This window comes from Balearica regulorum, chromosome Z, assembly GCF_011004875.1.
Source record: "Balearica regulorum gibbericeps isolate bBalReg1 chromosome Z, bBalReg1.pri, whole genome shotgun sequence".
In the NCBI taxonomy this organism is placed as follows: Eukaryota; Metazoa; Chordata; class Aves; order Gruiformes; family Gruidae; genus Balearica; species Balearica regulorum.
The window spans coordinates 60,422,192-60,446,835 of record NC_046220.1 but is presented as its reverse complement, the minus strand read 5'-3'; the positions used below and the strand labels follow the sequence as shown (position 1 = coordinate 60,446,835).

Below are 24,644 nucleotides of genomic sequence, written 5' to 3'. Positions count from 1 at the left end.
TTAATTTTTTTCCCTCATTTTAGAAGAGCACTCGTATCCAGCATATGCACAAGATAGTATCAAGAAGCACACTGCTTAAATTGACAATGATTTATTGTGTTTAGGAACATTCAGTAAATACCAAGCTTTCAGTTTGGCAATCGTTCCCCACCAAAAAGCAGTTGGTTAGGGTTTTTTTTCTAGCAGAATCTCCATTGCCAGCAATGGATGTATCAGAACAAGAAGTTAATAAATAAAACACACAGACAGCAGTTTTCTAAACATACCTCCTCTTTTAAAGGCATGATACAGATTTACTAAACAAATCTCAAGCCAGTTCTTCACAGAAGAAAGTTTTGCTACAAGCCATCTCTGAACATTGTTTTCTTCACCAATGCTGGTAGTTTATTTCATGGAGTACAGCATTTTTGAACAGTACTGGTGAATCATTTAAAAACAAGGTTCCCCCCTCCACCCTTATGCTGAGACATGTGACTAGTACTGAATGTACTGTATGAATTTAAGAGTGGTGTACCTCTTGCTGAGCATTTAATGGCAGTCATGAATAAACATACAAAAGAGGAAAAGGCAGTATCATACTCTTAGTAGAGGTCCAGGGGCTTTTTCTTTAGCTTGCTTTCAAACCACTGTTCAAATGTTAAAGGTGTCAAATTTAAATTTAACAGGTGGGTTTTTCACTTTCCATGAAGAATTGTGTGAAAAAGCACAACTGAATAAACTTCCTGCCCATGATGAGAATCACTTTCAAGTACTTAAATTTGAATATCCCCCTCAATTCCATTCATTTCTTATTAAAAATGTGTTTTATAAAAGCATGAAGACTACAGAAAAATTAACATAGAGTTAATTTTGTATATTTTTTCCACAGCTGTATTTTACATATCACCAAACTTCTCCTTTAGCAAAGGAACAAAAAAATAAATTCTCTCCCAACTATTTACACACAGGAGCTACCCTGCTGTAGAACCAGGTACTTTACTCTACAGTCCCCCTAACCCAAGGTGTAATCTTAGGTGTATCCCTTTGTGATTTAGCTTCTTGGAAGTTTTCAGCAAACCTCTCTCTTGCTTTATCCCAGTTCTTTTTATTCTTGCTTTGGATGATCTGAACGTCTTCAACTGAAGCTGGTCTACTGGTACCCAAACCTGCGTGTGTCTTATGTAACTGAAGGTGGATCTGTCAAATACATTAAATATTGTAAATGCAAGTTAGATATTCTAAATACTTTAAATCATATTTTATAATACTAATTCCACACACACCCCTGCTTCTCTAAGGCTGTAGTACACCTAGATCATACACGGACATCTAAAGTACAGTTAAAATGTGTAAAATCACCACCTCCAGAACTATGATCGAGAGTGCTAAATGACGACACCTGCCACTAATATTACTGTGAAGTACTCCTCACAGAATGAATACCATATGATCCCTGTGCTGGGTAGTTTGACAACAAAAGGTATGGTGTGGCTCTGAGCAGCACTACTGCCAAAAGATGACACATCTCTGGTGACAAAAATGGTGCTAACATGGCTGCCACAGAGCCCCAGAACTTGGTGGCTACAGTGACTTCAGCCAGCTTTTCCTCTCTTGTGGCCTGTTGTCTAGCTTCATTTTTGTGCTACATCAGCCTCAGAGAAGGATTCCACCATAAGCCCATCTTTAATTAAGATCACTTAAAGTTATCTCAGTACTCCTCCAGACTTCATATTCAAATATGAGATTATTAATTCAGTGGCTAGAAGCTCTCTGCCCTTAGTTGCTTAGTTTACTAACACAGACATTACTGGCATTTTCCACTGAAGGGCCAAGTCACTGAAAAATTTCAAAACATCATTAATCAAGTTAAAAAATTTGAGATTAGTCTTACTGAGGTTATTCCTCCCTAACCAGGATTTTGAAATGTTTCAATTGAATAGTAGCTTACAATTAGACATTTTTCACTGCAAATACATTTCCATTCCTTTTTGCTCCAAGTAAAAACCAGACACACCTACCGGATCCTTCATACCACCACCGTCCTTGCCCAGGCCTTCCCCTTTCTTCCATCCCATCTTCTCCAACATTTTATGTCCTTTGTTGCTGTTGCTGATTTCACTTTGAAGAAAGTTTAAGATAACTGATGAGAGTTAATACAAAGAGTATGCTCTCCACTCAAATACTGAAGGACAGAAATGTGCACACATGCTGCTCTACAAACTGGAACTACCAGGCTGTTCCTGCTTCCATCAAGAGCTATCCAGAAGACTCTAGGGTTACCAGAGCTATTGCAAGCCTCTGGTCAATAGCAGCGTTCTTAAAACTCCTTCTGAACTACTTGCTTGCTTTAGGAGTTAAAAGATGCAGCATGGGTGAGTGGGAATTGACTGCACTTGGGAAGAGACAGTATCGCTACCTCACCAGCAAATTATCCTAATGCACACATTTAATTGTCTCTCACTTCCTTTTACTAACTTATAAGCACCTACAAGTTCATGTTTCTTAAAAAAAATAAACCCAAAAAGCAACTATAAAAGCAAAGGAATAACTAAAGGAGGAAGATTAAACTAAGTGTCATTTAAGAGGTATGTAAATGTATGTCTTATGATAGGCTGGATATTGACAAACTGCAGGTGAGAAATTCACATGTAGTATTACTGGGACTGGATAGGAAAAACAAATTGAGACACATGAAAAGTAGATGCTATTGAAGGTGTCAGTAGTGCAGCTGGAGAGTTCCTTGATGATTTTTAGTTGGTAAGAAAGTGATTGAAGCATCCTTACTGCCAAGTTGAATTCTGTGTGGAAGGTGAGGAGTAATGAAAAGAGCCTATGAACAGGGAAGTAAGAATAGATTACTATGTTCTAGCTCTCCTAACACATTATATACAGGTAATTCGTAATCTAACAAACTGTATCCTAGTAACTAATTGATACTTTATAATAATTTTTTAAGATTAACTAGAGAAGGACACAGAGGATTTCTGCCCCTCCCCCCAAAAAACCCCAAACCACTTACATATGAACAGAAGCTGGACTATCATCTCTCTGGAAGGTTCCTTCACTTCCAATGGTCTCTCTGCGTTTTCCTGCTCTATCTTTGTACTTTGGATTCTTCACTGCTTTGTTGTCTTCATATTCTGTGTTCTTAGATTAAATTCCACCAAGGCAAAGAAAGCAGGCTTTAAATTCTTTATTTTTGGTAACTTCACTGCTTCCCTCAAGAAGTAAGGCAGCCTCAGCCTGTTTCATTAATTCTAAATCTTGTAACAGAAAACTATAGTTCTCATTGAGTAGTTTCTTAACCTACAGCCATACCTTGTAAGGTACGCTATTACCATCATCACATAATAATGTAATATTGCCAAATGCATTAATTTCACAGAGGCTGTAAAGAAATTAACAGATTCTCTTGAATCTTCTCCTAGTATGAAGAATCAATCTCTCCATATTAGCAGAAAACCATATGGACATGCCACTGGCTTTTTGTTTAAACATTTAGCCTGTTGCTCAGCAACTATTTTTTCAGAGTAGAGACAGAACTAAGCAAGCGTATAGATTCCGTATCGCTATTATTTTGGTGGCTAGAATTTGAGAGAAACTAACACCATTCTGTTTTCTACACCAAGACTTACTACAAGTCCAAGATGTAACCCCATAGTTAAAATAATCTCTAGAACAGTGCAGTTTAGTGCAAATTTTATTTGCAGAAGTAAAAATAGAAATGTCTTAAGAAATCTTAACCTCAAAAGGATGAGTCGTCTTGTATGCATTCGAATGGATCTTCTTTTCCTAAACTTTTAATAGCACCTTCATGCCCTGTTACCATCATCTCTCTGTAGAGGTTTGTAAACAATTATTAAGTGTACAAAAGACAAGCTTGAGTTAAACTACCAGGCTCAAGTTTGAGTGCATTTGAAAACTTCCCTTATTCACTGAAGTCTATGGCTTAAAATAAGAATCAAAGTAGATGTTGACTTCAAACTGTAAACTCACCTGTAAACCATATTTTACCCGTATTTGTTTTAATGCTTTTCTTCTTACTAACTCTCTCTCTTCTTTGCTAAGTGCTGGGCAAACTAAAAGGAAGAACACAGGATTGACTTTGATTAATAATGTAACAATGTTTTGAAACATAAGACAACTCAGAAATTTTGTTCTAACATTATTACACAGACACACATACCAAGAAGAAAATACATCATCATGAATTGTAGAACTATTCCTAGCTGACAACAAAATTGTAAGAAAACTGAAGTAATTATGTTTATAAAGTAAAGAACTGTAATAAGCAACATATCCCACGATAACATGACAAACCAGAAGATTCCTTTTTCCTGTCCAGGCGAAGATGTGCTCTGACTTGTCCTGGTTCACATCCATCACAAGTGTCGCTGCCAGGATGTATATGAAAAGAAAGCACAGTTTCACCAATCTTCACTTCATCTCCGTGCTCCAAGATGTAGGGATCACATTTTATTTTAGGCTACAGTAAAAGAAAGTTTTGGCAGACATGTTAATTAGTTACTAATGAAAAGCACAAACTTTATTTCATTAATACTGCTTATAATTTGGTAATTCAGTTTGGTCTCAGAAATGCAGGCAAGTACTTAACTACAGTGGGTATTTCACTGTAGCAACTGCAACCGCAGTGGATTTTTCCTAATATAAACTAAAAAAGAAGTATTGTAGGTGGCCCTAAAACCACAAGGAAACTAAGGAAGATACTAATGTATCAAAGAAACCAGATAATGACATTGTTAGTTATTTGCCATAACATATTTAAAATGACCACATGACTACAGTTTTCTGCACATACACAGCATAACAACAGGTACTCACCTGGAGAATCTGATTTCCGTTAACAACTGTTCCATTCTGACTGCCTTGATCCACAAGAACATAGTTTTGCAAATCGTGGTCAAAATATACTTCTGCATGGAACTGATAAATATAAGCCTAAGTGAAATGTTCTTATTAAGCAAATACTTCACAATTCAGTTGCTATTTTAAAGTAAGATTTCAGAACATATTTTGAGGCCTTTTAACTGAGCGGCTCTGGTACTCTAAGTTAATACAGTATCCCACACCTTATGATTTCATCCATGGGAAAGGTACATGAAGGGACTACAACAGCATGAGCTAAAGTATACTATTAATAATATAACTATTTTGATCATAAACTGATTCAATATTGGAAAAGTACATGTTTCCAGTGTGGCAAGTATGCTTTACTTGAAGGACTGAAGATTCAGTAATACAGCATTTTTAACTGTTCTTACAGATAAAAGGCTTTTTGCTTGTATGTTACAGCACTCTCCATTTTTCTCTTTCAATTAAAAAAAAATCTGATCTCTTTCTACACCTTCAGGTTACTTGGTCTTTCATATCTGAAATCGCTCCCTAAATGCCATGCTTTTGTAAATTTCACATAATTCACCTTCATCTGCATTTTAATGCCCAGGACACAATGACTAGCCATTGTTGTTCCTTTTATATACATTGTGATATTGATACTAACAATCTATAAATTTGTTTTGTTGTTGCAATTCTATATAGGTATTGCTTCCAAGCCCACGCAGAACAGAAAACACAGCTCCTGGCCAGACTCAAAGATGGGCACTACCTCCAAAAATGGCCACCGAGCAACCCAAAATATGGCCTACTAAGACTCCCAGTAAAAACCTGAAGTGTAAAAAGGGAGTGTTGCAAATCTGACAAGGAAAGACCCTTTTGCTATAGTGGAGAAAAAACCCAGGAGTCAATCGGGCAAGAAAGTGTTCATTTAAAACCAAGTCTTTTCTTACCTTTCAGCAATAGGAGTCACTACATTCAGTAAAAAAAAATTTATATAATATTTTGTAGACTGGCTAGCCTTTACAAGAGGAATACTCCCATAATGGTAGAAAGATTGACTAGCTCATTCAACAGAATTTCTACCTCTGTTTTATTGAATAGGATGAACCCAAACTTTTGAAGATTTTAAATCTGTAGTGCTGTCTTTTTTAAATCTCACTTCACACTCAAGAAAAGCAAATGCCAAAGTGGTCCGCAGCTCTCAACTATGAATAGTGAGAAAAAACCCCTGCGAAGTTAACTTTTTGTTTCTACAGATGTGTTGTTTATCTTCCTGCCTTTGACTCCTTATCTGCAAAGTGAAATAACTTCTCTTATAAACAGGTACCCATGAAGTACTAAAATGGTAACAGTACAGAAAAATAAAAGCCTTTTGGCTACTTTATGCACCCAATTTCAAATACAGGCCTGAAAAAGTCATTAATAGCATGGAAAGATTTGCTCTGGAAATTGTTCAGTATTAAATACAGTACATAGCTGATTAATCAGAACTATCATCTGGAACACACATAGTAAAGCATATTCCAGATACTTGCAGATGTTTTTATCAATTTCCTTTTTGGATGACATGTCTTTGAAAATCTACATTTTCTTTTATTAAGAGTGCGGTATTTATGGTCTGTGTTAAACCAGTTAGCAAAACAAAGCACATAATTTATCTTTATTTTTTCTTAACCAGAAAAGTTTTTTTCCATCATAATCTGTCACTGAAACAAATTGTTACATTTTCAGACTCCCTGTACATCACATATTTATACAGTTGCCTTGAAGAAAAATAAAACCTGTTGCTCTGAGCTCAACTGCAAGGATTGGATTACTTTATGACAAAATTTAACTAGCTGACATCAGTATATTATATAGCATTAATACTTAACAGAGTAATAAGTTTTCTTCAATAACCAAGAAATTCAAGATTCAAAGTACAGGTTTTTTTGCTGTGCATTACACTGATAAGTAAAACTGCAATTTAAAAAATATTTAGCTTTTCTAAGCTTTGAAATCGCACTGCTGTTTGCATTAAATTCCCATTAAGTAAAATTAAGTATGTTTTCCTTTCTCTAACTTCATACGTGGCTAAACCCACATCTCATTCTAAAAGTTCTTTACAAAAATTAATGTTAGATTTTGCAAAATTTAAAGCCATAGAATCCAAAGCTTCATTAACACGCTGATCTACCTTTCAACAGACAGAGACAAGAGTTACCTTACTGACTCCAACTTCAGGAATCTGAAGTGTGTGTCCAACATCTTTTTCTCTGGAAAGGCAAGTTGATACATAAATCACAACAAAGTAGGAAGAGATCTATTAAGTGGCTTACAAAATATGTATTTCAGTAGAACCTTAATACCACATTGGTCTTCTCAGCTATTAGGGAGCTTTAGAGATGTAAAACACTGTGTTGCAATATACACGATGTAAGACTTGCTTCACATTCCTTCTTCCATCTATAAACTATACACAGTAGGCAATGAATATGATAAAGCTATACCTTTAAGTTTTTATCCATAAACCTGACATTTCTATCTGAACTTTTATACTTGTACAAGACCTGTAAATACTAGTCTGAACTCTGCATCCTTCAAGCTCTTCAGCATATCTTGGTGTAAGTTTTCAGTGCTGAAGTTGAAATCTTGGTAGCATTAGACAGGTAATGCAAGCAATAAAAGAGTAATCTTGCACATTGCAAGCAGAATTGTCATTTGTTAATCTTCACATAAAATGTAACTAGAAAACTCCAGCTATAAATCAAAACACATCTTATCAGCATTAGATAAAAACACCTAAAAAGGCCGAGGTTTTCAGTAAGCACGGATGAAAGCATTAATTCATTATTAAATTCATCATCCACAATGAACAAACTAGATTTTTTTTTTTTAATACTAGAACTGGAAGAATGCATATAAGCTAGCACAAAACCCAACTTATTATTTAAAAGATAAGCCAATGCTACTAGAATTTGAATGTCTGAGGAAGTCCAGGATATGCTTCCTTGTGATCCTGAATTTCGGAAGGGTGTCTTCCATTTCTAAAGAAGTTACCTTAGTGGCTCAGAAAAAAAGTTTACTTACTTTCTAGAAAACAACAGTTTTCAAAGAATAACTTGCAGCTATGCTGCCATTAGGATTTAGACACAAGATCAAGTTCTCACTAACAAATTTTCATGACTGCTGAGCTACATTAACTGCATATGCTGTTTTCACAGCAAGCATGACAATATGTGACATGACTTAAATTTCTTACTGTGAGCTAACCTAACTCAGAGTACATCACAGCTGCTGCACACTAGGACAACAAGCATGAAGAGTAGGGACAAGCAATCCTGAGTGGCTTCCACAGCTTTCAAAGTAAAGTACAGTTTCAGATATATGTAAGAAATTTTGTTCAGTTTTACCTTCCAATTGTAGCAGGTTTCACAGCTGTGATAATATAAAGTGATCCAGTCTGTAAAACTGGTGATCTTATTACAATTACTCTGATACAGGGAGGCCAGATCTTTTCTTCATCTATAATCATAAAAAAATAAATACTGTTACTACCAATAAATTACACTTTTACCCCTATAGTCCATAGCTTTCAAACAGCTGATACATATTCAGCCATTATCTGGCTGAATCCTATGAAACTTTCAAAGAATAACTGTATAAGCACATCTGAGAGAAAACTTTGATGAGATTACTGTTTCAAAGGCTTTCTGACTACACAACAAAGTGTTAAAAATGTTTTCCTAATTTTGGTTATTTACATGTGCACAACTGTTTAGTTACAGTAGTAAAGTATAAATGCATCCACAAAATTACTAGCATATTAGAAATTTATGAACAATTAGTCATAACAGACTAAAATTTTGAGAAAAGGCAGCACCTTTTTGTATATATCACAATGTATATAGAACTTTAAATTTGACAATTTCTGTCAAAAGTATTTTTATTTATTTTTACTCTTATTAGCACTATGCACCAATACAGATAAGAAAAAATAATATAGGCACCTACAGATGCATATGCTTTTTTGCCTCAGTATCTTTTAAGTCATTATATTCTAACAGCTGTATGAATTCTGTTCTTGGATTTACATTTGCAGAAACAGTTTCCAGTGATCGCAGTTAAGAATAGACATGGTAAGATGGGAAGACACTAGCTCAAAAGGTACTAGGAGGAGAGAAACTGTCTCCAGTTTTTATTACTACTCTACCATTACTGCAGAATTGATTATTAGAAAATAAGAGAAGGAAATTTAATCTGAAAGCCTGATGGTAGCAAGCACATTCTGAATGGCATTAATCACTCCATCTGAGTATTTAAGTAATGAAAACAGAAGAAACAAACCATTTAACTGTGAGCAGGGTACAGGCAGTACAGACTTCTATAGGTTGTATTTCATTCTGTGATTTGGAATATTCCTTGCATATACAGTTCCAACTGGTTACATTAAACTTTTCACAGATTACTTTTTTTGTTTTTACAAGAGACCATTCAATTCTTGAGAAGGTCTTACAGACCTAGGAGAATACTTTTTGGTACAGAACAGCACACAGGTTTCCTCTCTATACCTATTTCTTACATGTTGCCACTGGAATAAACACAAAATAGAATTTAAAATAGTACCAAGAAGTCCACATTAATCCTGGAGAAAGCTGGAGAGGAATTGTTTACAAGGGCATGTAGCGATAGGACAACAGGTAATGGCCTTAAGCTGAAGGAGAGTAGATTTACATGAGCTATTAGGAAGAAATTCCTGCCTGTGAGGGTGGTGAGGCACTGGAACAGGTTGCCCAGAGAAGCTGTGAATGCCCCATCCCTGGAAGTGTTCAAGGCCAGGTTGGATGACGCATTGGGCAACCTGGGCAGGGGGGTTGGAACTGGATGGTCTTTAAGGTCCCTTCCAACCCAAACCATTCTATGATTCCATCCTTTTCACCATGGTGGATTCATCTTATATTGAATTACATGATTGTATATGAACAGTATCAGAAATATTACGTATCAACTGAAGAGTGTTAATACACAGAATTGCTGTGAAGTTTGTACTGGAATCACTATTTGAGCAATGGACTTTCTTTTCTCCTGTCACGAGCCTAATCTAAACAAATCTTACTCTACACTGAGGTTTCTACACAAGCACAGGAAGTTATACCCCTAAGCAGCTTTTACCAAAACACCGCTACTTATTTCTGGCTACTGTGCAAGTAAAGAGTTACCATACTGGTAACAGAGCACTTTTTAATTCAAAGTATCTCAAGTCACATGTTTGTTTTTTTAAAAATTTTTAATTATCCAAGCTGTTTTCTTGTAGTTTGTTCTTAATGAGCTCCTGGAAAAATACAGTAAAACACGTAAAAGCCACAATAATTCACCTTCATCTTCTGAATCTTCTGAATCAGCAGTTTCTTCACTTGTTACTTCATCCTCACTGCTGTAGGCTTCACACTCAGAATCTGTAATTTCACCTTCTTCTGGCTCACTCTCTGTGTCTGCTGTTCTACTGTCATCTGTATATGCTGCAGTATCTGGTGTACTTTTGCGTGAATATGAATTTATACTGTCTGTAGAAATGGATTCTTTGGCTGTTAAACTGTTTCGTGGTTTTGTGTCCATTTTAGTCTTCTTCCTTACATTTGGAAACTCTTCTTCTTCATTAGAACTCACTTGCTCAGTGGTGGAAAAGCAATTCAGACTGTTAGACGATTTCTGCTCTTCCGTGTCCAAATCCTGGAGGGGAGTTATAGAACGTTACATTCTTTACAGATTGAGTTAGTCTGCTATCAGCCTGGAAGTAAATTCTTCACTAGGAAGAATTATTTTTACAACTGTCAAGAAATGGTTAAATTTCCAGAAAGTTTAGCACATACAGTCAACAGAACATTTCAGTAGAAATATTTTCCCCTCCTATTAGACATGACTGAGGCCATCTTCCATTTGGGAAAGTGTGACTGCACTCCTCTTCTAAACTTCACTTATTCCTTCCTCTTTTCTCACACAAAACTTAAGTGAGAACCTTGTCCTCACTTTCAAACTTGTACAACTGCATCTTGAATATTTTCCAGTTTTGCTTTTGTGACACTACTTCTGTCCCTCTCATTCACTTCTGTCCCTCTCTTACTCACTTCTGTCCCTCTCTTACTTCTTGCAACTGTTTAAAAGTTCTTTAATTGATCTTCATCATATCTTCCTCCTGTTTTTGTCTTCTCATTTTTTTCCACAATGGTCCAGAATATCTGGAATGCCCACCCATGCTTGCCTAATGACCTGCTCTTCCTCCTTTCAAAATTGGAACAAAGTCTTTCATCAAGATATTGTAGAGAACTTAAGTTTAATTTATGCCATGTGGAACAGTTCTACTGAGAATCCATTTTCTACTGCCTCAAATTTCTCCATTGAATACCAGACAGATTAGATCTTTGCAGGTTCTTCCATTGCCACTTGATTTCATCAGCAGGAAAAAGACCTTTTTTTAAACTGGTAAATCTAAAGTTTCAGATTAGTTTTGCCAGAGTACCTTGAAAATGTAATTCTCAATCTAGTAGCCCTGATGGCCATCTTAAAAATAAAAATTAAAAAAACCACCCAAACAAACCACAAATGGCTTTAAAACATAAATTTAAAAAATCTCAGATAAGTTATTTGCCATCTTGGATTCAGAATTATACCAAATATTGCAACACAGCAGTTAAAATTAAAAAAAGAGTCAAGGGTGTTTTTTAAGTTTTTTTTTATAGAATATTTTACATTTTAAAATATATTAATGAGACTGTTAACATCATGGAAATTAAAGTAGTTCCACTATTCAGAATTGTAAAAACTCAACAGTGGCACAGCTGTGAGATAAACACAAGCATTCCTCTCAGCCCAGCAGTCAAGCTGTTGGATGGGACTTTACAGTGTACTTTTGAAACACTTTCAATAAGACGGTAGATTCTCAGGAATAATCAGCAAATTTCAAAAGACTTCATGCTTTAACCGAAGGACTATTGGTTTGTTTACGGTTTCTCTATAATGCACTAGCCATCCTCCCTGAATCCTCTAAGTATAGGAACTAGGAAGGAACAGGATCACAAGGTCACCTCCTACTGTTGTTTACTTAAAGTAAGAGATGTAGCAATCCTACCAAAAGAAAGACTACACAGTTCATACATGGCAGACATTAACTCCATGAGAAATCTTTTTGGCAAATCTGATTATCGCTTTTATGAATGATATTTTCTAGTCTACTTATCTTTGTCTGTATTTATGTTTGGTATGGATATTAGATCGATACCTGACATACCAAGGTGCTCTGCAATCCTGTATGTATTTCTTCCCATAATGCTATGAGCTACTAAAGTTTTACTAACCTAAACTGAAAACAGAAGTGCTAAATAGTGTGCTCAAATCACAACTAAGGCAAAGCAACAGATGACTATGGTGCACTGATGCCCAAGTATAATGCTCCAACCACTCAGGTCTTTCTCCACAGTGAATCCAGGGATACTTGTTTTTGATGTCACTTCAGATATTTTAAATTAGAAAATAAAAAGGTGCTGTTTCAAAGCCTAGCTATTAAAGAGTCGACTCTGTTCTGGGTTGAAAACAGGAATTTTAAAAACCACTTTTATAGACAGACCAAGGATTCTGTAGATAAATTCTGCCAATATGACCATTAAGCCTGTTCTCAGCAGTTTCTGTATTTGTTCCACTATTACTACAATCAACCGTTAAGAGAGCAAATAAACTAAATTGTTCTGTTAAGTACTCATAAAAATGCAATCTCTGCATTTAGAAATCCTTGTACAAAATTAAGGATTTTAAAATTGCATTCCTAAATAATATGTATTTTGAGCCCTTTATGATTTCAGATTTGTATTGAAATGCACATCCTGACAATGTCTAAACATTAAGCCTGAGGATGCTGAATATATTCCTAAAGCATTTGAGAGGGTCTTTACTTGTGCTGAAGAAATCCTTTTCCATTATATAGGACAACTAGTACTAATCTAAAACATATGTAGCATGCATGAAAGTGTAACTATGCAAACAGCACCTAATACCTTGCCTCCATACAGCCACTGCTTAAAAACCAGGAACCATCAGTAAACAGAATATTCAGTAAATATCATTCTGAATGACCTAACAAATACTAGCAATGCACTTCACTTGTCAATGGCAGGATATTTAACTCTACATACCAAACTCATGACACAACACAAAATATGCAAGTATGTGCTCATTATTACCATGTTTGTTATACAATGACACCAGGCACACATTCCTTTGTATGTTGCTTTGCCTAATATACCCAAATAGTGAGGAAACCTACCCCATATGTTGGGTATGGTTGCCTGTATGTGATTCAGCTTTGAAAAACTTTGTATCTGCTGGGCATTGCCACATGATCTCTTGCTTTTCTCTCACTAAGCATGAGTAAAGTTGAGAGGTGGGATGAATCTGATCCATAACAAACTATTTCTTAACTACAAGGCTAAGTCAGTTCATATTTCTCCATCCCTGACAAAGTCAGCCAAAGGTGCAAGTGAAATCAGGGTATTTATGTATCTCATGAGGAGTGATCTAATAAGAATTAGAAGTCATGCTCATGCGGCTGCAATTGATGGGTTTGCTATATAAAGAATAGGCCACAAACTACTGATTACAATGCCAGTCTGAAGCACAGATTGGCCTATTTACAATATATATGTGAACTGTCATAGTAACTGAAGTGCTTCTAATTAAAAATTCAAAATATTTTAACCATTTATCTATACTTCTTGCTTTACTGTGACAGAGCAAGACATTTTGTCTTTCAAAACTCCACATTTCTGTAATATGCCTGATCAACGTGCATGTTCATGCAATTCTTCAGCATGCCTACAAATTAGAACTTAAAAATTATTGTAAGCATAACTAGCTTAATTCTAGGAGATGTACTGTTTAAACTTTGTTTTCTAAATTAATTTTTTACAAAGTATACAAATATGTAAAAATACAACTTTTCTGAAGTGTGTGGTCTGTTGCTTCTTGGTTTGCTAGAAGTTCAGTACGTGACTTAATGGAATCACAGGTACTCAACACCCTCATCTAAAGAGCTGAATGTTAGATCTTTGGCAATGACCTTCTCAATTTGAAAGGTTAATCTAAAATTCAGTATTTTACTAAAGAAACATTTTCAAACAGTTTGAAATAGCTCTTTCCCTCAGATGACTAAGCTTTCACTTGCTAGCACCGTTTCACGAGTACTTCAGATACTGTCTTCCACCCTATACAATACTCGAATTTCCAATGCAAAAAATCTAATTAAAAGCAAAAAAAAGAGTAAAGCTTTTCCTATATCATAAAGAAGCCATTTTATACACTGGTAGACAGCTCTGAAATACAGGAAACATATTTGCCTTACCTAAAGAACACTAGTTTGTTTAGTCAGGACACCCTACGTTAATACAGTGATGCTAAATGTCTCTTCCCAAGTATTCTAGAATGCCGTCAAAGTTTTCTTCAGATGTTTTACTTATACAGTGTTTCAAATATATTTCAAAATTACTTTATAGATGGACTGATTTTGATCAAATAGCTTAAAAAATTGATTAATAACTTTAGGAAAACAGGTATCTAAAACTACTAGATATTATTTTTCCTTTAATAAAAATGTCTAGGTTAAAGGTAAACATCCACAGACTAATGTGTTTGGTGTCTCAACTCTACCTTCACCAGAAGCTGCCAATCCAAAAGAAGAAATCTTCAGATTAGCCATGGTTTCTGTCAATTGATGTACCTAAAGATGGGACGAATATCAGCAAAAAGTAAACTACACGTGATAAAAAAATAAAAATCACTGCTTCAATAGTTCTATGGGAAATACTACTACAAAAGCCTTGTCTCCCCTACAGAAGTAGCTAGGATGTGTTTATAATGGAAAATATTATGGCAGAATTTGATTTTCAGCACCACACTGAAATAAAATTTATTAGACAGTAGTTTAAGAATAAACTGTAAAAATAATTTCTGGGAAAAAAACGGCATATGTCAGACCCTACATTTAAGTTTTGCTAGGTATTTCTAACAGCCCCAATCCAGCAAGTAGAACTACATGATCACTATTGCACAGAGTCTATTCTCCAACCTGTATGGAAGCACTGGATCTAGACATTGGGCCAGGGATCCCATTATCATTGATGCCATCTTGTGATTTGGTACGGGGATTTTTTTGTTTGTTTGTTGGTTTTTTTTTTTTAAACTTTCCCAAATTTACTTATTTAAAGGTTTTTCTTCTACAGGAGATAATTATGGTATTTCTTGCACCGCTACTACAAAAAGATACCAGAACTGAACTATATGCCTGAAAGGTCCAAAGTATTGCACCTATCCTCTTTATATGAGCTGCACAGAGGCTATCTAGTACTTCATCCTGGCAATTAAAGTTCCTGATTGTCTGTTAAAAGCAAGCATGTCAGCAGCATGCTTAGTTTCACAAGTCAAAACTATTTGTAATATAGAAGTTTGGTGACTGAAAATAATGTCTTTGAAAAGTTCTTATATAAATCAGAAACATTCCTCAGGAGATACTAAGCATGTGAGTTCCCATCATTTTTTTTTTTTTTGCAATTTGAAGTACATTCATTTTAGCAGACATTCACTAGTATTTTCTTGTTCGGTAATTCAGCTTGTCAAATACAATACAATTTTAACAGATCAATTTTATTCTTCAGATTTATATTGCTTTTTTCAAGAATGCTGCAATATTTCTGGAGAATATGCTTGCCATTTCTGTAGTGTTAGACATCCCAACTTACTACTTATAAATAGATACTATATGTAAGATAGATGAGCACATAAAATTCTTCACAACAGCTACAAACTAAACAACAAAAAAAACCCCTCCTGTGACCAGAAACAGGAATTTAACAGATGGGCCCAGTTATGATATTTTTTTAGATTAAAAAGAGACTAACTTTGGTTTAATCAGAACAAGTCATTAAAAAAAAACCCCACACATACAGTTTTTGTAAAAACTATATCACTACCAGTACTATCTATGTACAAACATTTGCTGTGCTAATCTACACACAAAGCTGAAATTCTCTTATTTCTTGTATTTGACAACTTTTAAGTAATACTAAATATCAATACTTGTTTACATTTAATCCTTTAACTGAAAAAGAGACAAAACAAGTTTAACAAGGGTTTTGTGTATTTGAGGTTCTTTAACTACTGCTCACTGCCTAACCCCACCTCACATAGACATTCTTATAAACCACCTCATCTGCATCCAGGAATAATAATGTTCAAGGGTTGTATGACATATTCCCAGAATTAGACCCTGGTATTGCTTTATTTACCCTTATTAGTTGTCCACAGACCAGGCAATAAACCAAACCATTCTCTTACTTGTACTGACTGTAGAAAAAGAAAGTTGAGTAAAGCCTATTGTGGCCAAGAAAAAAGGTAACATTTGGAGGCATTTTTCAGGCTAGCAGCATGATTTAATAACCAATTGGGAAAAGCAATAATGAAGTACTAATCTTCAAAATAATTGTTACAAAATTTAATCAGTATTCAGGGATAGGTTTTATTTTAACTTTTTTTTTTTTGTCTGGAGTGGAAGAGGGAATGGAAGGAAAAGGGAGAAGGCTGGGCATAAGCATGTAGAAAAGCATTTCAATAGACAACACTGCAACTACAAAGTTCTACTTAAATTTTTCTGTTTTTGTTTTAGGATGTAAATAATACACTAACTAGCATGAACTAATTAATGCCTTTACCAATACTAGACCAAACTGGAGAACAATAATATTGACAAGAAATACCAGGCATCTATGAACTGGATTGTGCAGCTTATAAAATACTTTTCAGTTTTATAACAGAAAAAATCTACAATATTTTATTCTACTAAATCTTAATATTTTACTCTAATGTAACATTTTTTAAACTAATGAATGAGTTCTTATATGATTAAGAACCACACAATAAGAATAAAGTATTTTAACTCAGCTATGTAAGATAGGACAGTACTTTGTTTTTCTCTAAATCTAACTGCATTTACGTAAGAGTGCACTGACAAAAAAGGCATTCTTTTCTTTTTGAAGTTTAAAGTGGAGAGTAATTGTTTTAAGTTTCACTTTGTATTCTCCCTTTCTTGGTTTAAAAAAAAAATAGTAAGAATCAAGGCCCTTGCTATGATATTAACTTTCACTTACTGTTCACAGATGCAGAGATCTGTGCACTACAGAATCTAGTGTTTTCCCTGTTACCTTGTTGGTCAAACAAATTAATTCACAAATAAAGCAGAGTATTCAGTTCACTATCAATAGAACACATCATAAAAAGTGGATGTTTACCTCCTAGCTTGTGACTGTGCAAGCTTCACACAACCGATTTCTTAACAAAACCATCTATATAGAAATACTTTATCAATATAAAATAAACTAAACACAAGTAGCTATTTGTAGTATAATCAGATGACAGAAGTGGATTGTGATGAGATGCCAAAAAAGTAGTCAAAATTATTTGTTTAGGGCAGAGCTATATACGCCACAGAACTTTTTATAAATACACTTGTTAATTTAGGTCAATGTGTAACAGTTCATCACAAAGAAATTTATTAATTGCACTATATGATAAAGGCTCATTCCTGCAAGCTTTCCATGATGCTTTCCTGACACATGATGAATAAAATTCTTTATTAACAATGCCTTTTGAGAGTGGCAGAATGCTAATTCAGCAGTTGCACACAACACACCCAGAACTTGGATGCTGGTAAAACTTCCAGCTTCAACTGCATTAGCTCCCCTCTCTTAAGCCTATAGGATTGTTACACTTAGGTGCCGCTAAGTATCCACTTCAAGCTTTCAAAATGGAACATTCACATGAAGTTCTCTCAAAGAGTAGAAATTCCCATAGTAGCCACGATCTATTGTAAAATCTGTAACTGATCAACTACCGCTATCCATTTAACCTGCCTTCACTGGTTCTTAATGTAAGCAGTTTCCATTTTCAAATCTTTTAGAAGACTGACCTCCTGATACAAAATTTTTAAACTCTCTACTGATGCTTTGTAACCATTATGTAAGAGTACCTGTACGCTAACGTAATTATTTCAGATTTCAAGCAGCTTGACTGACACCTACATAATGAAATTATGCAATAGCAATATTAAGCAATAGCTTTAAAAAATGCAAACTAAGGAATGCTGCAAACAAAATCAGTATGTTCAATTAAATGTTAAATAATAAATTTGCAGAATAGGACTATACAAATTTGATTCAACATCAATGATGGTGTTCATTAAGAAAATGCTTCTTGGTTTAACAGTGTGTTAGAATAAAACTCCTAGTGTTTAGGAGTGAGTAATGTTTTTCAAGGCAGTCACTATGTACCATACAGTATGTTTTCTTAGCAATCAGAAAAACAGAAAGGAAGTTACGGGTTTTTTTATAACTTAAAATACAACTACAATGGGCACTTAAGATGTATAGCTTATCCATATACTATGGACAACAAAAACGTGTTGACCAAATAAAGTATCAATAGGAGAGCATAACATGCAAAGAATTAGAACTTCACAGACATTTCATCAATCCCAAATGATGGCAGAGAGACAGTAAAATGTCAATGGAATCAGGTTTGGAACACGGAGTCACAGAGAAGGGGTGGTGTGTGTGTGTATTTTCAAAACCTTCAGTCATTTTTTTGATTCATCACATGAATTAAAAAAAACAACCAGCAAAACAAACAAAAACCCACAAGCCAAAACCCTAAAACCAAACCCACAAGCCAAAACCCTAAAACCAAGACATTGAAGTAACACTGAATTTCTGACATAATTCCAGTCCACACAGTAACCTGAATTCATTCTAGGGTGCTTGATATTCAGAGAGCTTCACTGACTCAATTTTAGACACCTATACAGTTGTATTGTAATAAAACAACATTGAAAAAGGGAATCCAAGTTTAAGTTTTCATCCTTAATCACTCACTGCGAAAATTATTTGAACACTAACTGCATGTTAGCAACCTGCTGTATATAAAGAAAACAGGCATACATCCACTTCATATAACCAAATCCAACCCATAAACTGCATCATAAAAACCCCCAAGTTCTGCATTTTCTATCTGTCAGTTCTAAAGTTACCTTATACTCGTTTGCAGTAATCTGCTCTGGTTCTTTTCTCTTCTTTTTTCCTTTTTTATCCTTGGTGCGCTGAGTACTAGAGGCCTGGTAAGACTGCAGATCCACTCGTGAGTGAAACTGGTATCGGCCACTTTCCACATCACAGTAATAATAAATTCCTGTTGCTGGATCATAATACAGTTGATTTTCCTTTATAAGAAACAAAGAACAACGTTATCATTACTTCAATAAATACATTGTCCAGAGAAACATCCAGTTAATAACCATACACTAAGTTTAAAAAAATACTCAAACATACTAAAGAACTGTGGTGGCTTGACCCTGGCTGGCTAACAGGTGCCCACCCAGCCACTCTCTCAATTCCCCTCCCCAACAGCACTGGAGAAGAAAATAAGATTAAAAGCTCATGGGTCAAGATAAAGACATGACGGGCATGCCAGATTTGACTTGGTGGAAATAAATTTAATTTATTGCCAGTTAAAAGAGTGCTGGAAGATGATAAAGACAAAACACCTCTCCCTGCCCTTTTTTCCTCCCAAGCTCTACTTCACTCCTTCACTCCCAGCTCCTCTACCTCCCTTCCCCCTGCCCGAGCAGCACAAGGAGACAAGGAGTGGGGGGCTGCAGTCAGTTCATAGCAGTTCCTCTCTGCTGCTCCTTCCTCCTTACACTTTTCCCCTGCCCAGCATGAGTCCTTCCCACGGGTTGCATCCTTCAAGAACTGCTCCAGCTTGGGCCCTCCACGGGCCACAGCTCTGGCAGAGCGAACATGGTCTCACATGGGCTCTCCACGGGCCACAGCTCCTTAAGGAGCTGCTCTGCTCTGGGGTCCTCCACAGACTGCAGTGTGGATATCTGCTCCAGCGTGGTCCTCTTCCACAGACTGCAGGGAACTGTTTGTTTAGAGAAGGAGTGGGAGAAGGTTCTCCTTGACCTTGCTGTTCACAGGGTTGTTTCTCACAGTGCCCCCCTTTCTCCATCCCTCTGCCACATACACACTCCACTGTTGCAGTGTTTTGCTCTTTTTTAAACATGCTTTCATAGAGGCACCACCAGCTTCTCTGATGGGCTCAGCTGTGTCCTGCGGTGGAACCAGCCATGTCCAGGCAGCCCCTGACCTCTTATCGCAGAAGCTGCCTCTGCAGCCCCCAACCCCACTACCAAAACCTTGCCAGTAAACCCAATACAAGAACATTTCCTGTAATTCAGAACAGTTTCTGAATAAGAAAATATCTTTTGTGTAATTGTACCATAAACTGTAATCTACAGCCCTAAACATTTATCTATCTAATTATATCTACAAACTATGTGAACAGCAATGCTATCATGTAAGACTTTATTTTTCAAAGTATCTCTGAAAACAAAACAAGTAGTTTTGTATACCATACACTTCCCCCCCCTCCAATTGACTTGAATGTCAATGTAATGCTGCAAACAAAACCTCTGTTTTCATCACACTAGTTCCACTGGGCTTTGTGACAGTGTATGGATTTATATATGCATGTACATATACACACACTTCATAGGACACAAAGAAAACCTCCCCAAAAGCCCTCTTATGAAAAATGTATAGCAGAAACTTAACTATTATGACATTTTTCTAAAGAAGTATTTCTTTCTCATAACACGAAACTAGTTGGTAACCACACTCAAGTAAAAGTACAAGTATTTTGTGTATTTTCTCTCAACATGCTTTTCACTGTGGAAGAGCCACTGACTTGTTCAGCAATCTTTTTCTAAAAAAGTCATCTTTTAGGTTAAGTTTTTAATTTTGATAGTTACAGAGCAGCTTTATAGTATAAAATTTCTACAATGCCAAGCAAGTTAAAGTAGGAGACATCAAAAAGAACTGCATTAAAATCTGAATTTATATCTCAGCCTGCTATCTTTAATTTGACTGAAATAAGTCAACAACTAATTAACAAACTTCCATTACTATTAATCCTCAGTAACATGTTTTTCAAATCATAAAGCCAACTTGGATCTTAGGTCTTAACATCAACTTTTACTAATTAAACTTTGCAATAGAGAAAAAATGCCAAGGGTTTTGAAAACGATCCTTACCGAATTATAGTAGAATCCTGTACTATGGTCATAATACAGTCCTGTATTTTCATCATAAATAAAGCCGGTTTGTGAAACAGCAGCTTCTGCAGCAGCTCTCAAGCTCTCTGCCAAAGAACCCTCTGGTACTGAAATATCTTCTGCTTCCTGATACCAGAAAGTAAGAAATTAAATTTTCTTCTAAAAAGAACCTCCTTGGTTCTTTAACATTTTACAGTGCCCTATTTCAAATAAAACAAATTAATGCTCTGTGGACTTGGATTGATTCAAGAACTGTTAAACAAGAAGGCAAAAATCTAGCTGTAGTTTACAGATAAAACTCCTACTGATTTCAATGGGACCAAGTCTTCATCCTGTGCCTTTTGTTTTCCCCAATTTTTGAATAAAAGTCATTCACACGAAAAATATACACAGTGAATCTCTTTCAGTACATTCCTAAAATAGATTTCTGCTCTCCTTTTCATTTCAGTTGCTAGATGCTAAGGCACAAAAGCCTTAAGCAAGTGAGATGGAGCGAATTATCGAAGAGAAGGCTGCATAGCAGGGGGAAAAACCCCGTAACAAAATAAACAAATAACCCCCCCAACAACTGTCATCTTATATGTTGCCTCCTTATATCAACGGAGGAAAAAAAAGTACACTTTAGGACAGTTAGCATGGCAATATTAAACATATTCTGCTGACAAAAAAATGCCATGCTTCCAGGCTATATAGGACATAGGGTTTAGAATGTGCCTTGCTTTTTTTTTTTTAAATGAAGAGTATGTTACACTTCGAGCATATTACAAGAAGAACTAGTTTCAAAGCACGAGGATGTTTGTCTGCTATCATTAGCACCACACCATCACAAAAGTAATTTCATACAATACCATCAAGACCAAAAGCTCATCTTTTAAACTAAATGAAATATTAAGAGAGTGCTGACTTCAACATTGGTAAAACTCCAATACTGGTACAACCTGTGAACTCTGGACAAAATTTTCCTCTTCTCCACCATCAGCAACTTTGGTGGTATCCATCCTTAATGGAATACTAGCACCTGTCTGTGATTCCTCTCTGGAGTTATGCTCAGTGCCTTCAGTCCCATGATTGTGCTGCACTGGCAGTTCAGATGCACAATCTTGAGCATCAGTGTGATTGTAGTAATTTTCATAGTAGTAATAATCTGCAGGGGGGAAAAAAGTTGAAGTTGCATAAATTAGCAAAGCAGCATTTTACACCATGCAGTTCAAAGATCCTAAATCTTAAAATTCATGCATATAAGTAGTCTAGTGAAAATCAATTATTAGGTAGTACCCCTGCTTTGAATTTCTTCTACTCTTCCTAAACAAATTAGGTCTTGTTTTAATGTTGTCATGGTTTAGCCCCAGCTGGCAACTAAGCACCACGCAGCCACTCGCTCACTCCCAGTGAGACAGGGGAGAGAATTGGAAAAGTGAATAAACTAGTGGGTTGAGATAAAAACAGTTTAATAGGACACACACAAAAAGGAAGACAGTAATAATATACACAATTTAAGTGATGAACAGTACAATCTATTATCACCTAGCACCTGAAGTTGATGCTATGCAAGACCCTCAGCTGCCCAGCATCCCAGCCCACACGTGCAAGCAACGCAAGTCAAGGAATTCATTCACCACTTCCCACCAGCAGGCAGGTGTTCAGCCATCTCCAGAAAAACAGGGGTCCATCATGTACTTGGGAAGACAAATGACATCATCCTGAACACCACTGTGAAAGACCCTCAGCTACTGCGCTGAGGTGCAGGCCCCCAGCTGCTACGTCTCTCAGTCCACCCCCAGTTATAAATGGAACATGACATCACGTGGTCTGGAATATCCCTTTGGCCTGTTTGGGTCAGCTGCCCAGCTTCTTGAGTGCCCCCCCACCTTCTCATTGTCAGGGCAGTATGAGAAACTGGAAAGTCCTGGACTACTTGGCAACAACTAAAACATCAGTGTGTTACCAACATTGTTCTCATCCTAAATCCAAAACGCAGCACTATACCAGCTACCAGGAACAAAATAAACTCTATCCCTACTGAAATCAGGATAAATGTACTTTAAAAATCGGTAAAACATGTATGTGTGTAATGTATGAGATTACTATGTAACCGATTGCTATGGCATGAATTCTGCCACAGTCCATGCTACATTTTATCCATCCAAACGAATGGCTTGAAAAAAATAGGAAATGGTCCCAAAGACAAGTCAGGTTACTGAGTTTAATGCAGCTAAGGATACAGACATGAAATGCATTTTATATTTAAAAAAATTTCAAAATAAGAAACCATTCTAGATGCCTGTCACCAGGCAGTCACCACTCTCTCTACCTGCTTGTGACCACGCAGCATAGTCCTCTGTCTGTACTTCTATGCTAGACGTATCTTTCTCCTTCCTATTATGGATTTCCTTAGTGAGCTCTTCAACCTGAAAGAAAAACACCATGTTACAGAACACAACACTGCATTTTAGGGGTCTATGTCACAAAAGACTATCAGCCTGTCTGACATTCTGTAATTCAAACAAAACATAACTGCATCATAGCTATTTCAATTGATCTTTGTTTTGCAGGAAGCAATTTTCTACTTGAATGGTTGCCATACTGAAAGACATATTTTCTGCTCACAAAGGGTATAATAAAGGCAAGCACTTGGAAGGAAAATGAAAAGCTTAACTTAAAAGCTTAAGCAAGTTTATTTTTAAGATGCTCGCCCTGAAAAGTTTAATTTCAAGTAATAATCACTGTTCTGTGGTTACAAACTGTGGCATTTACAAGACTTCCCGATTTCACCATAAGCATCCACGGGACCGTTCTTCCACCCTTCCTTTACCTCACCTCGCTTATTAAGCTTTTCTCCTTCTGCTAAATGCAGTTTTTCCTTCTGACTGCAAAACCAGCTTTGTGGCTAAGACGACAGGATCATTCTCCCCACCACCGCCACCCCCGGTCGGTCCAAACTCGGGGCGGCAAACTCCAGCCTGCAGCAGCACCGCACTCTCTGGTCCTTCAAGTCCCGCAGGCCGGGAGAGCCTGGCGGGCCGCGGGAGGGACGGCACCCGCCTGCCGCATGAGCCCAGCCCGGGCGGAGGGGGCACGCCGGGGGGAGCGTCGGCAGGTGGCGGGGGGCGCCCAGGGGTACCCGGTCGTGGGGTGACGGCAGCGGGGATGTCTGACAGGGCTGGGGCCGGCTGCGGAGGGAGAGAGGGGGTCGGGGGAGCCGGTTCCCGGGACGGGGGCCTACCTGTCTCCTCAGCGCCTCCTTGTCCTCCCGCGCCTCGCGGTAGAGGCGCTCGGTGCGGCGCAGCCGGCGCTGCACCCGCTCTAGCTGCCCGCGGCAGGCGCCCAGGTCCGCCTCCAGCGCCGCCACCCGCTCCCGCAGAGCCCGCTGCTCGCCGCCGGGCGAGGAGGCCATGCCCGCCCGCTCCTCAGCGACCGCCCGCCGGCCGCCACCCGGCGCCTGGGACAAAGCGGCGGCCGCGGCCCCGCCCGCCGACCCCGGCCATGGCGCCCGGCCGGGCGCGAGGGCAGCAACGGCAGGATCGCGCGCGCGCGCGCTTCTCCCAGCGGCGCCGCTGCCGGAAAAGTTTCGCCTCGGCGCGCGACGACCTGCCCGCGGGGCGGGAACGCGGCGCAACCCGGAAGG

At 37.3% G+C, this 24,644-nt stretch overlaps 1 protein-coding gene across 2 annotated transcripts; it reads right to left on the bottom strand.

Moving 5' to 3' along the window:
• Positions 1–13: 13 nt before the first annotated feature.
• AGGF1 (angiogenic factor with G-patch and FHA domains 1) lies at positions 14–24,644 on the bottom strand. Of its 2 annotated transcripts, none has more exons than XM_075740747.1 (14): positions 24,243–24,644; positions 23,331–23,427; positions 21,958–22,163; positions 20,999–21,145; positions 18,935–19,123; positions 14,509–14,578; positions 8,229–8,340; positions 7,040–7,091; positions 4,822–4,923; positions 4,300–4,465; positions 3,976–4,058; positions 2,999–3,126; positions 1,998–2,097; positions 14–1,176 (listed from the first exon to the last, which is right to left on the bottom strand). In XM_075740747.1, exons 1-14 carry the CDS (start codon positions 24,411–24,413, stop codon positions 976–978), a joined length of 1,824 nt encoding a protein of 607 aa, XP_075596862.1. In that variant the 5' UTR covers positions 24,414–24,644; the 3' UTR covers positions 14–975. The 2 variants fall into 2 exon arrangements, with proteins under 2 accessions (XP_075596862.1, XP_075596861.1); XM_075740746.1 differs by lacking the exon at positions 14,509–14,578 and adding an exon at positions 10,191–10,545.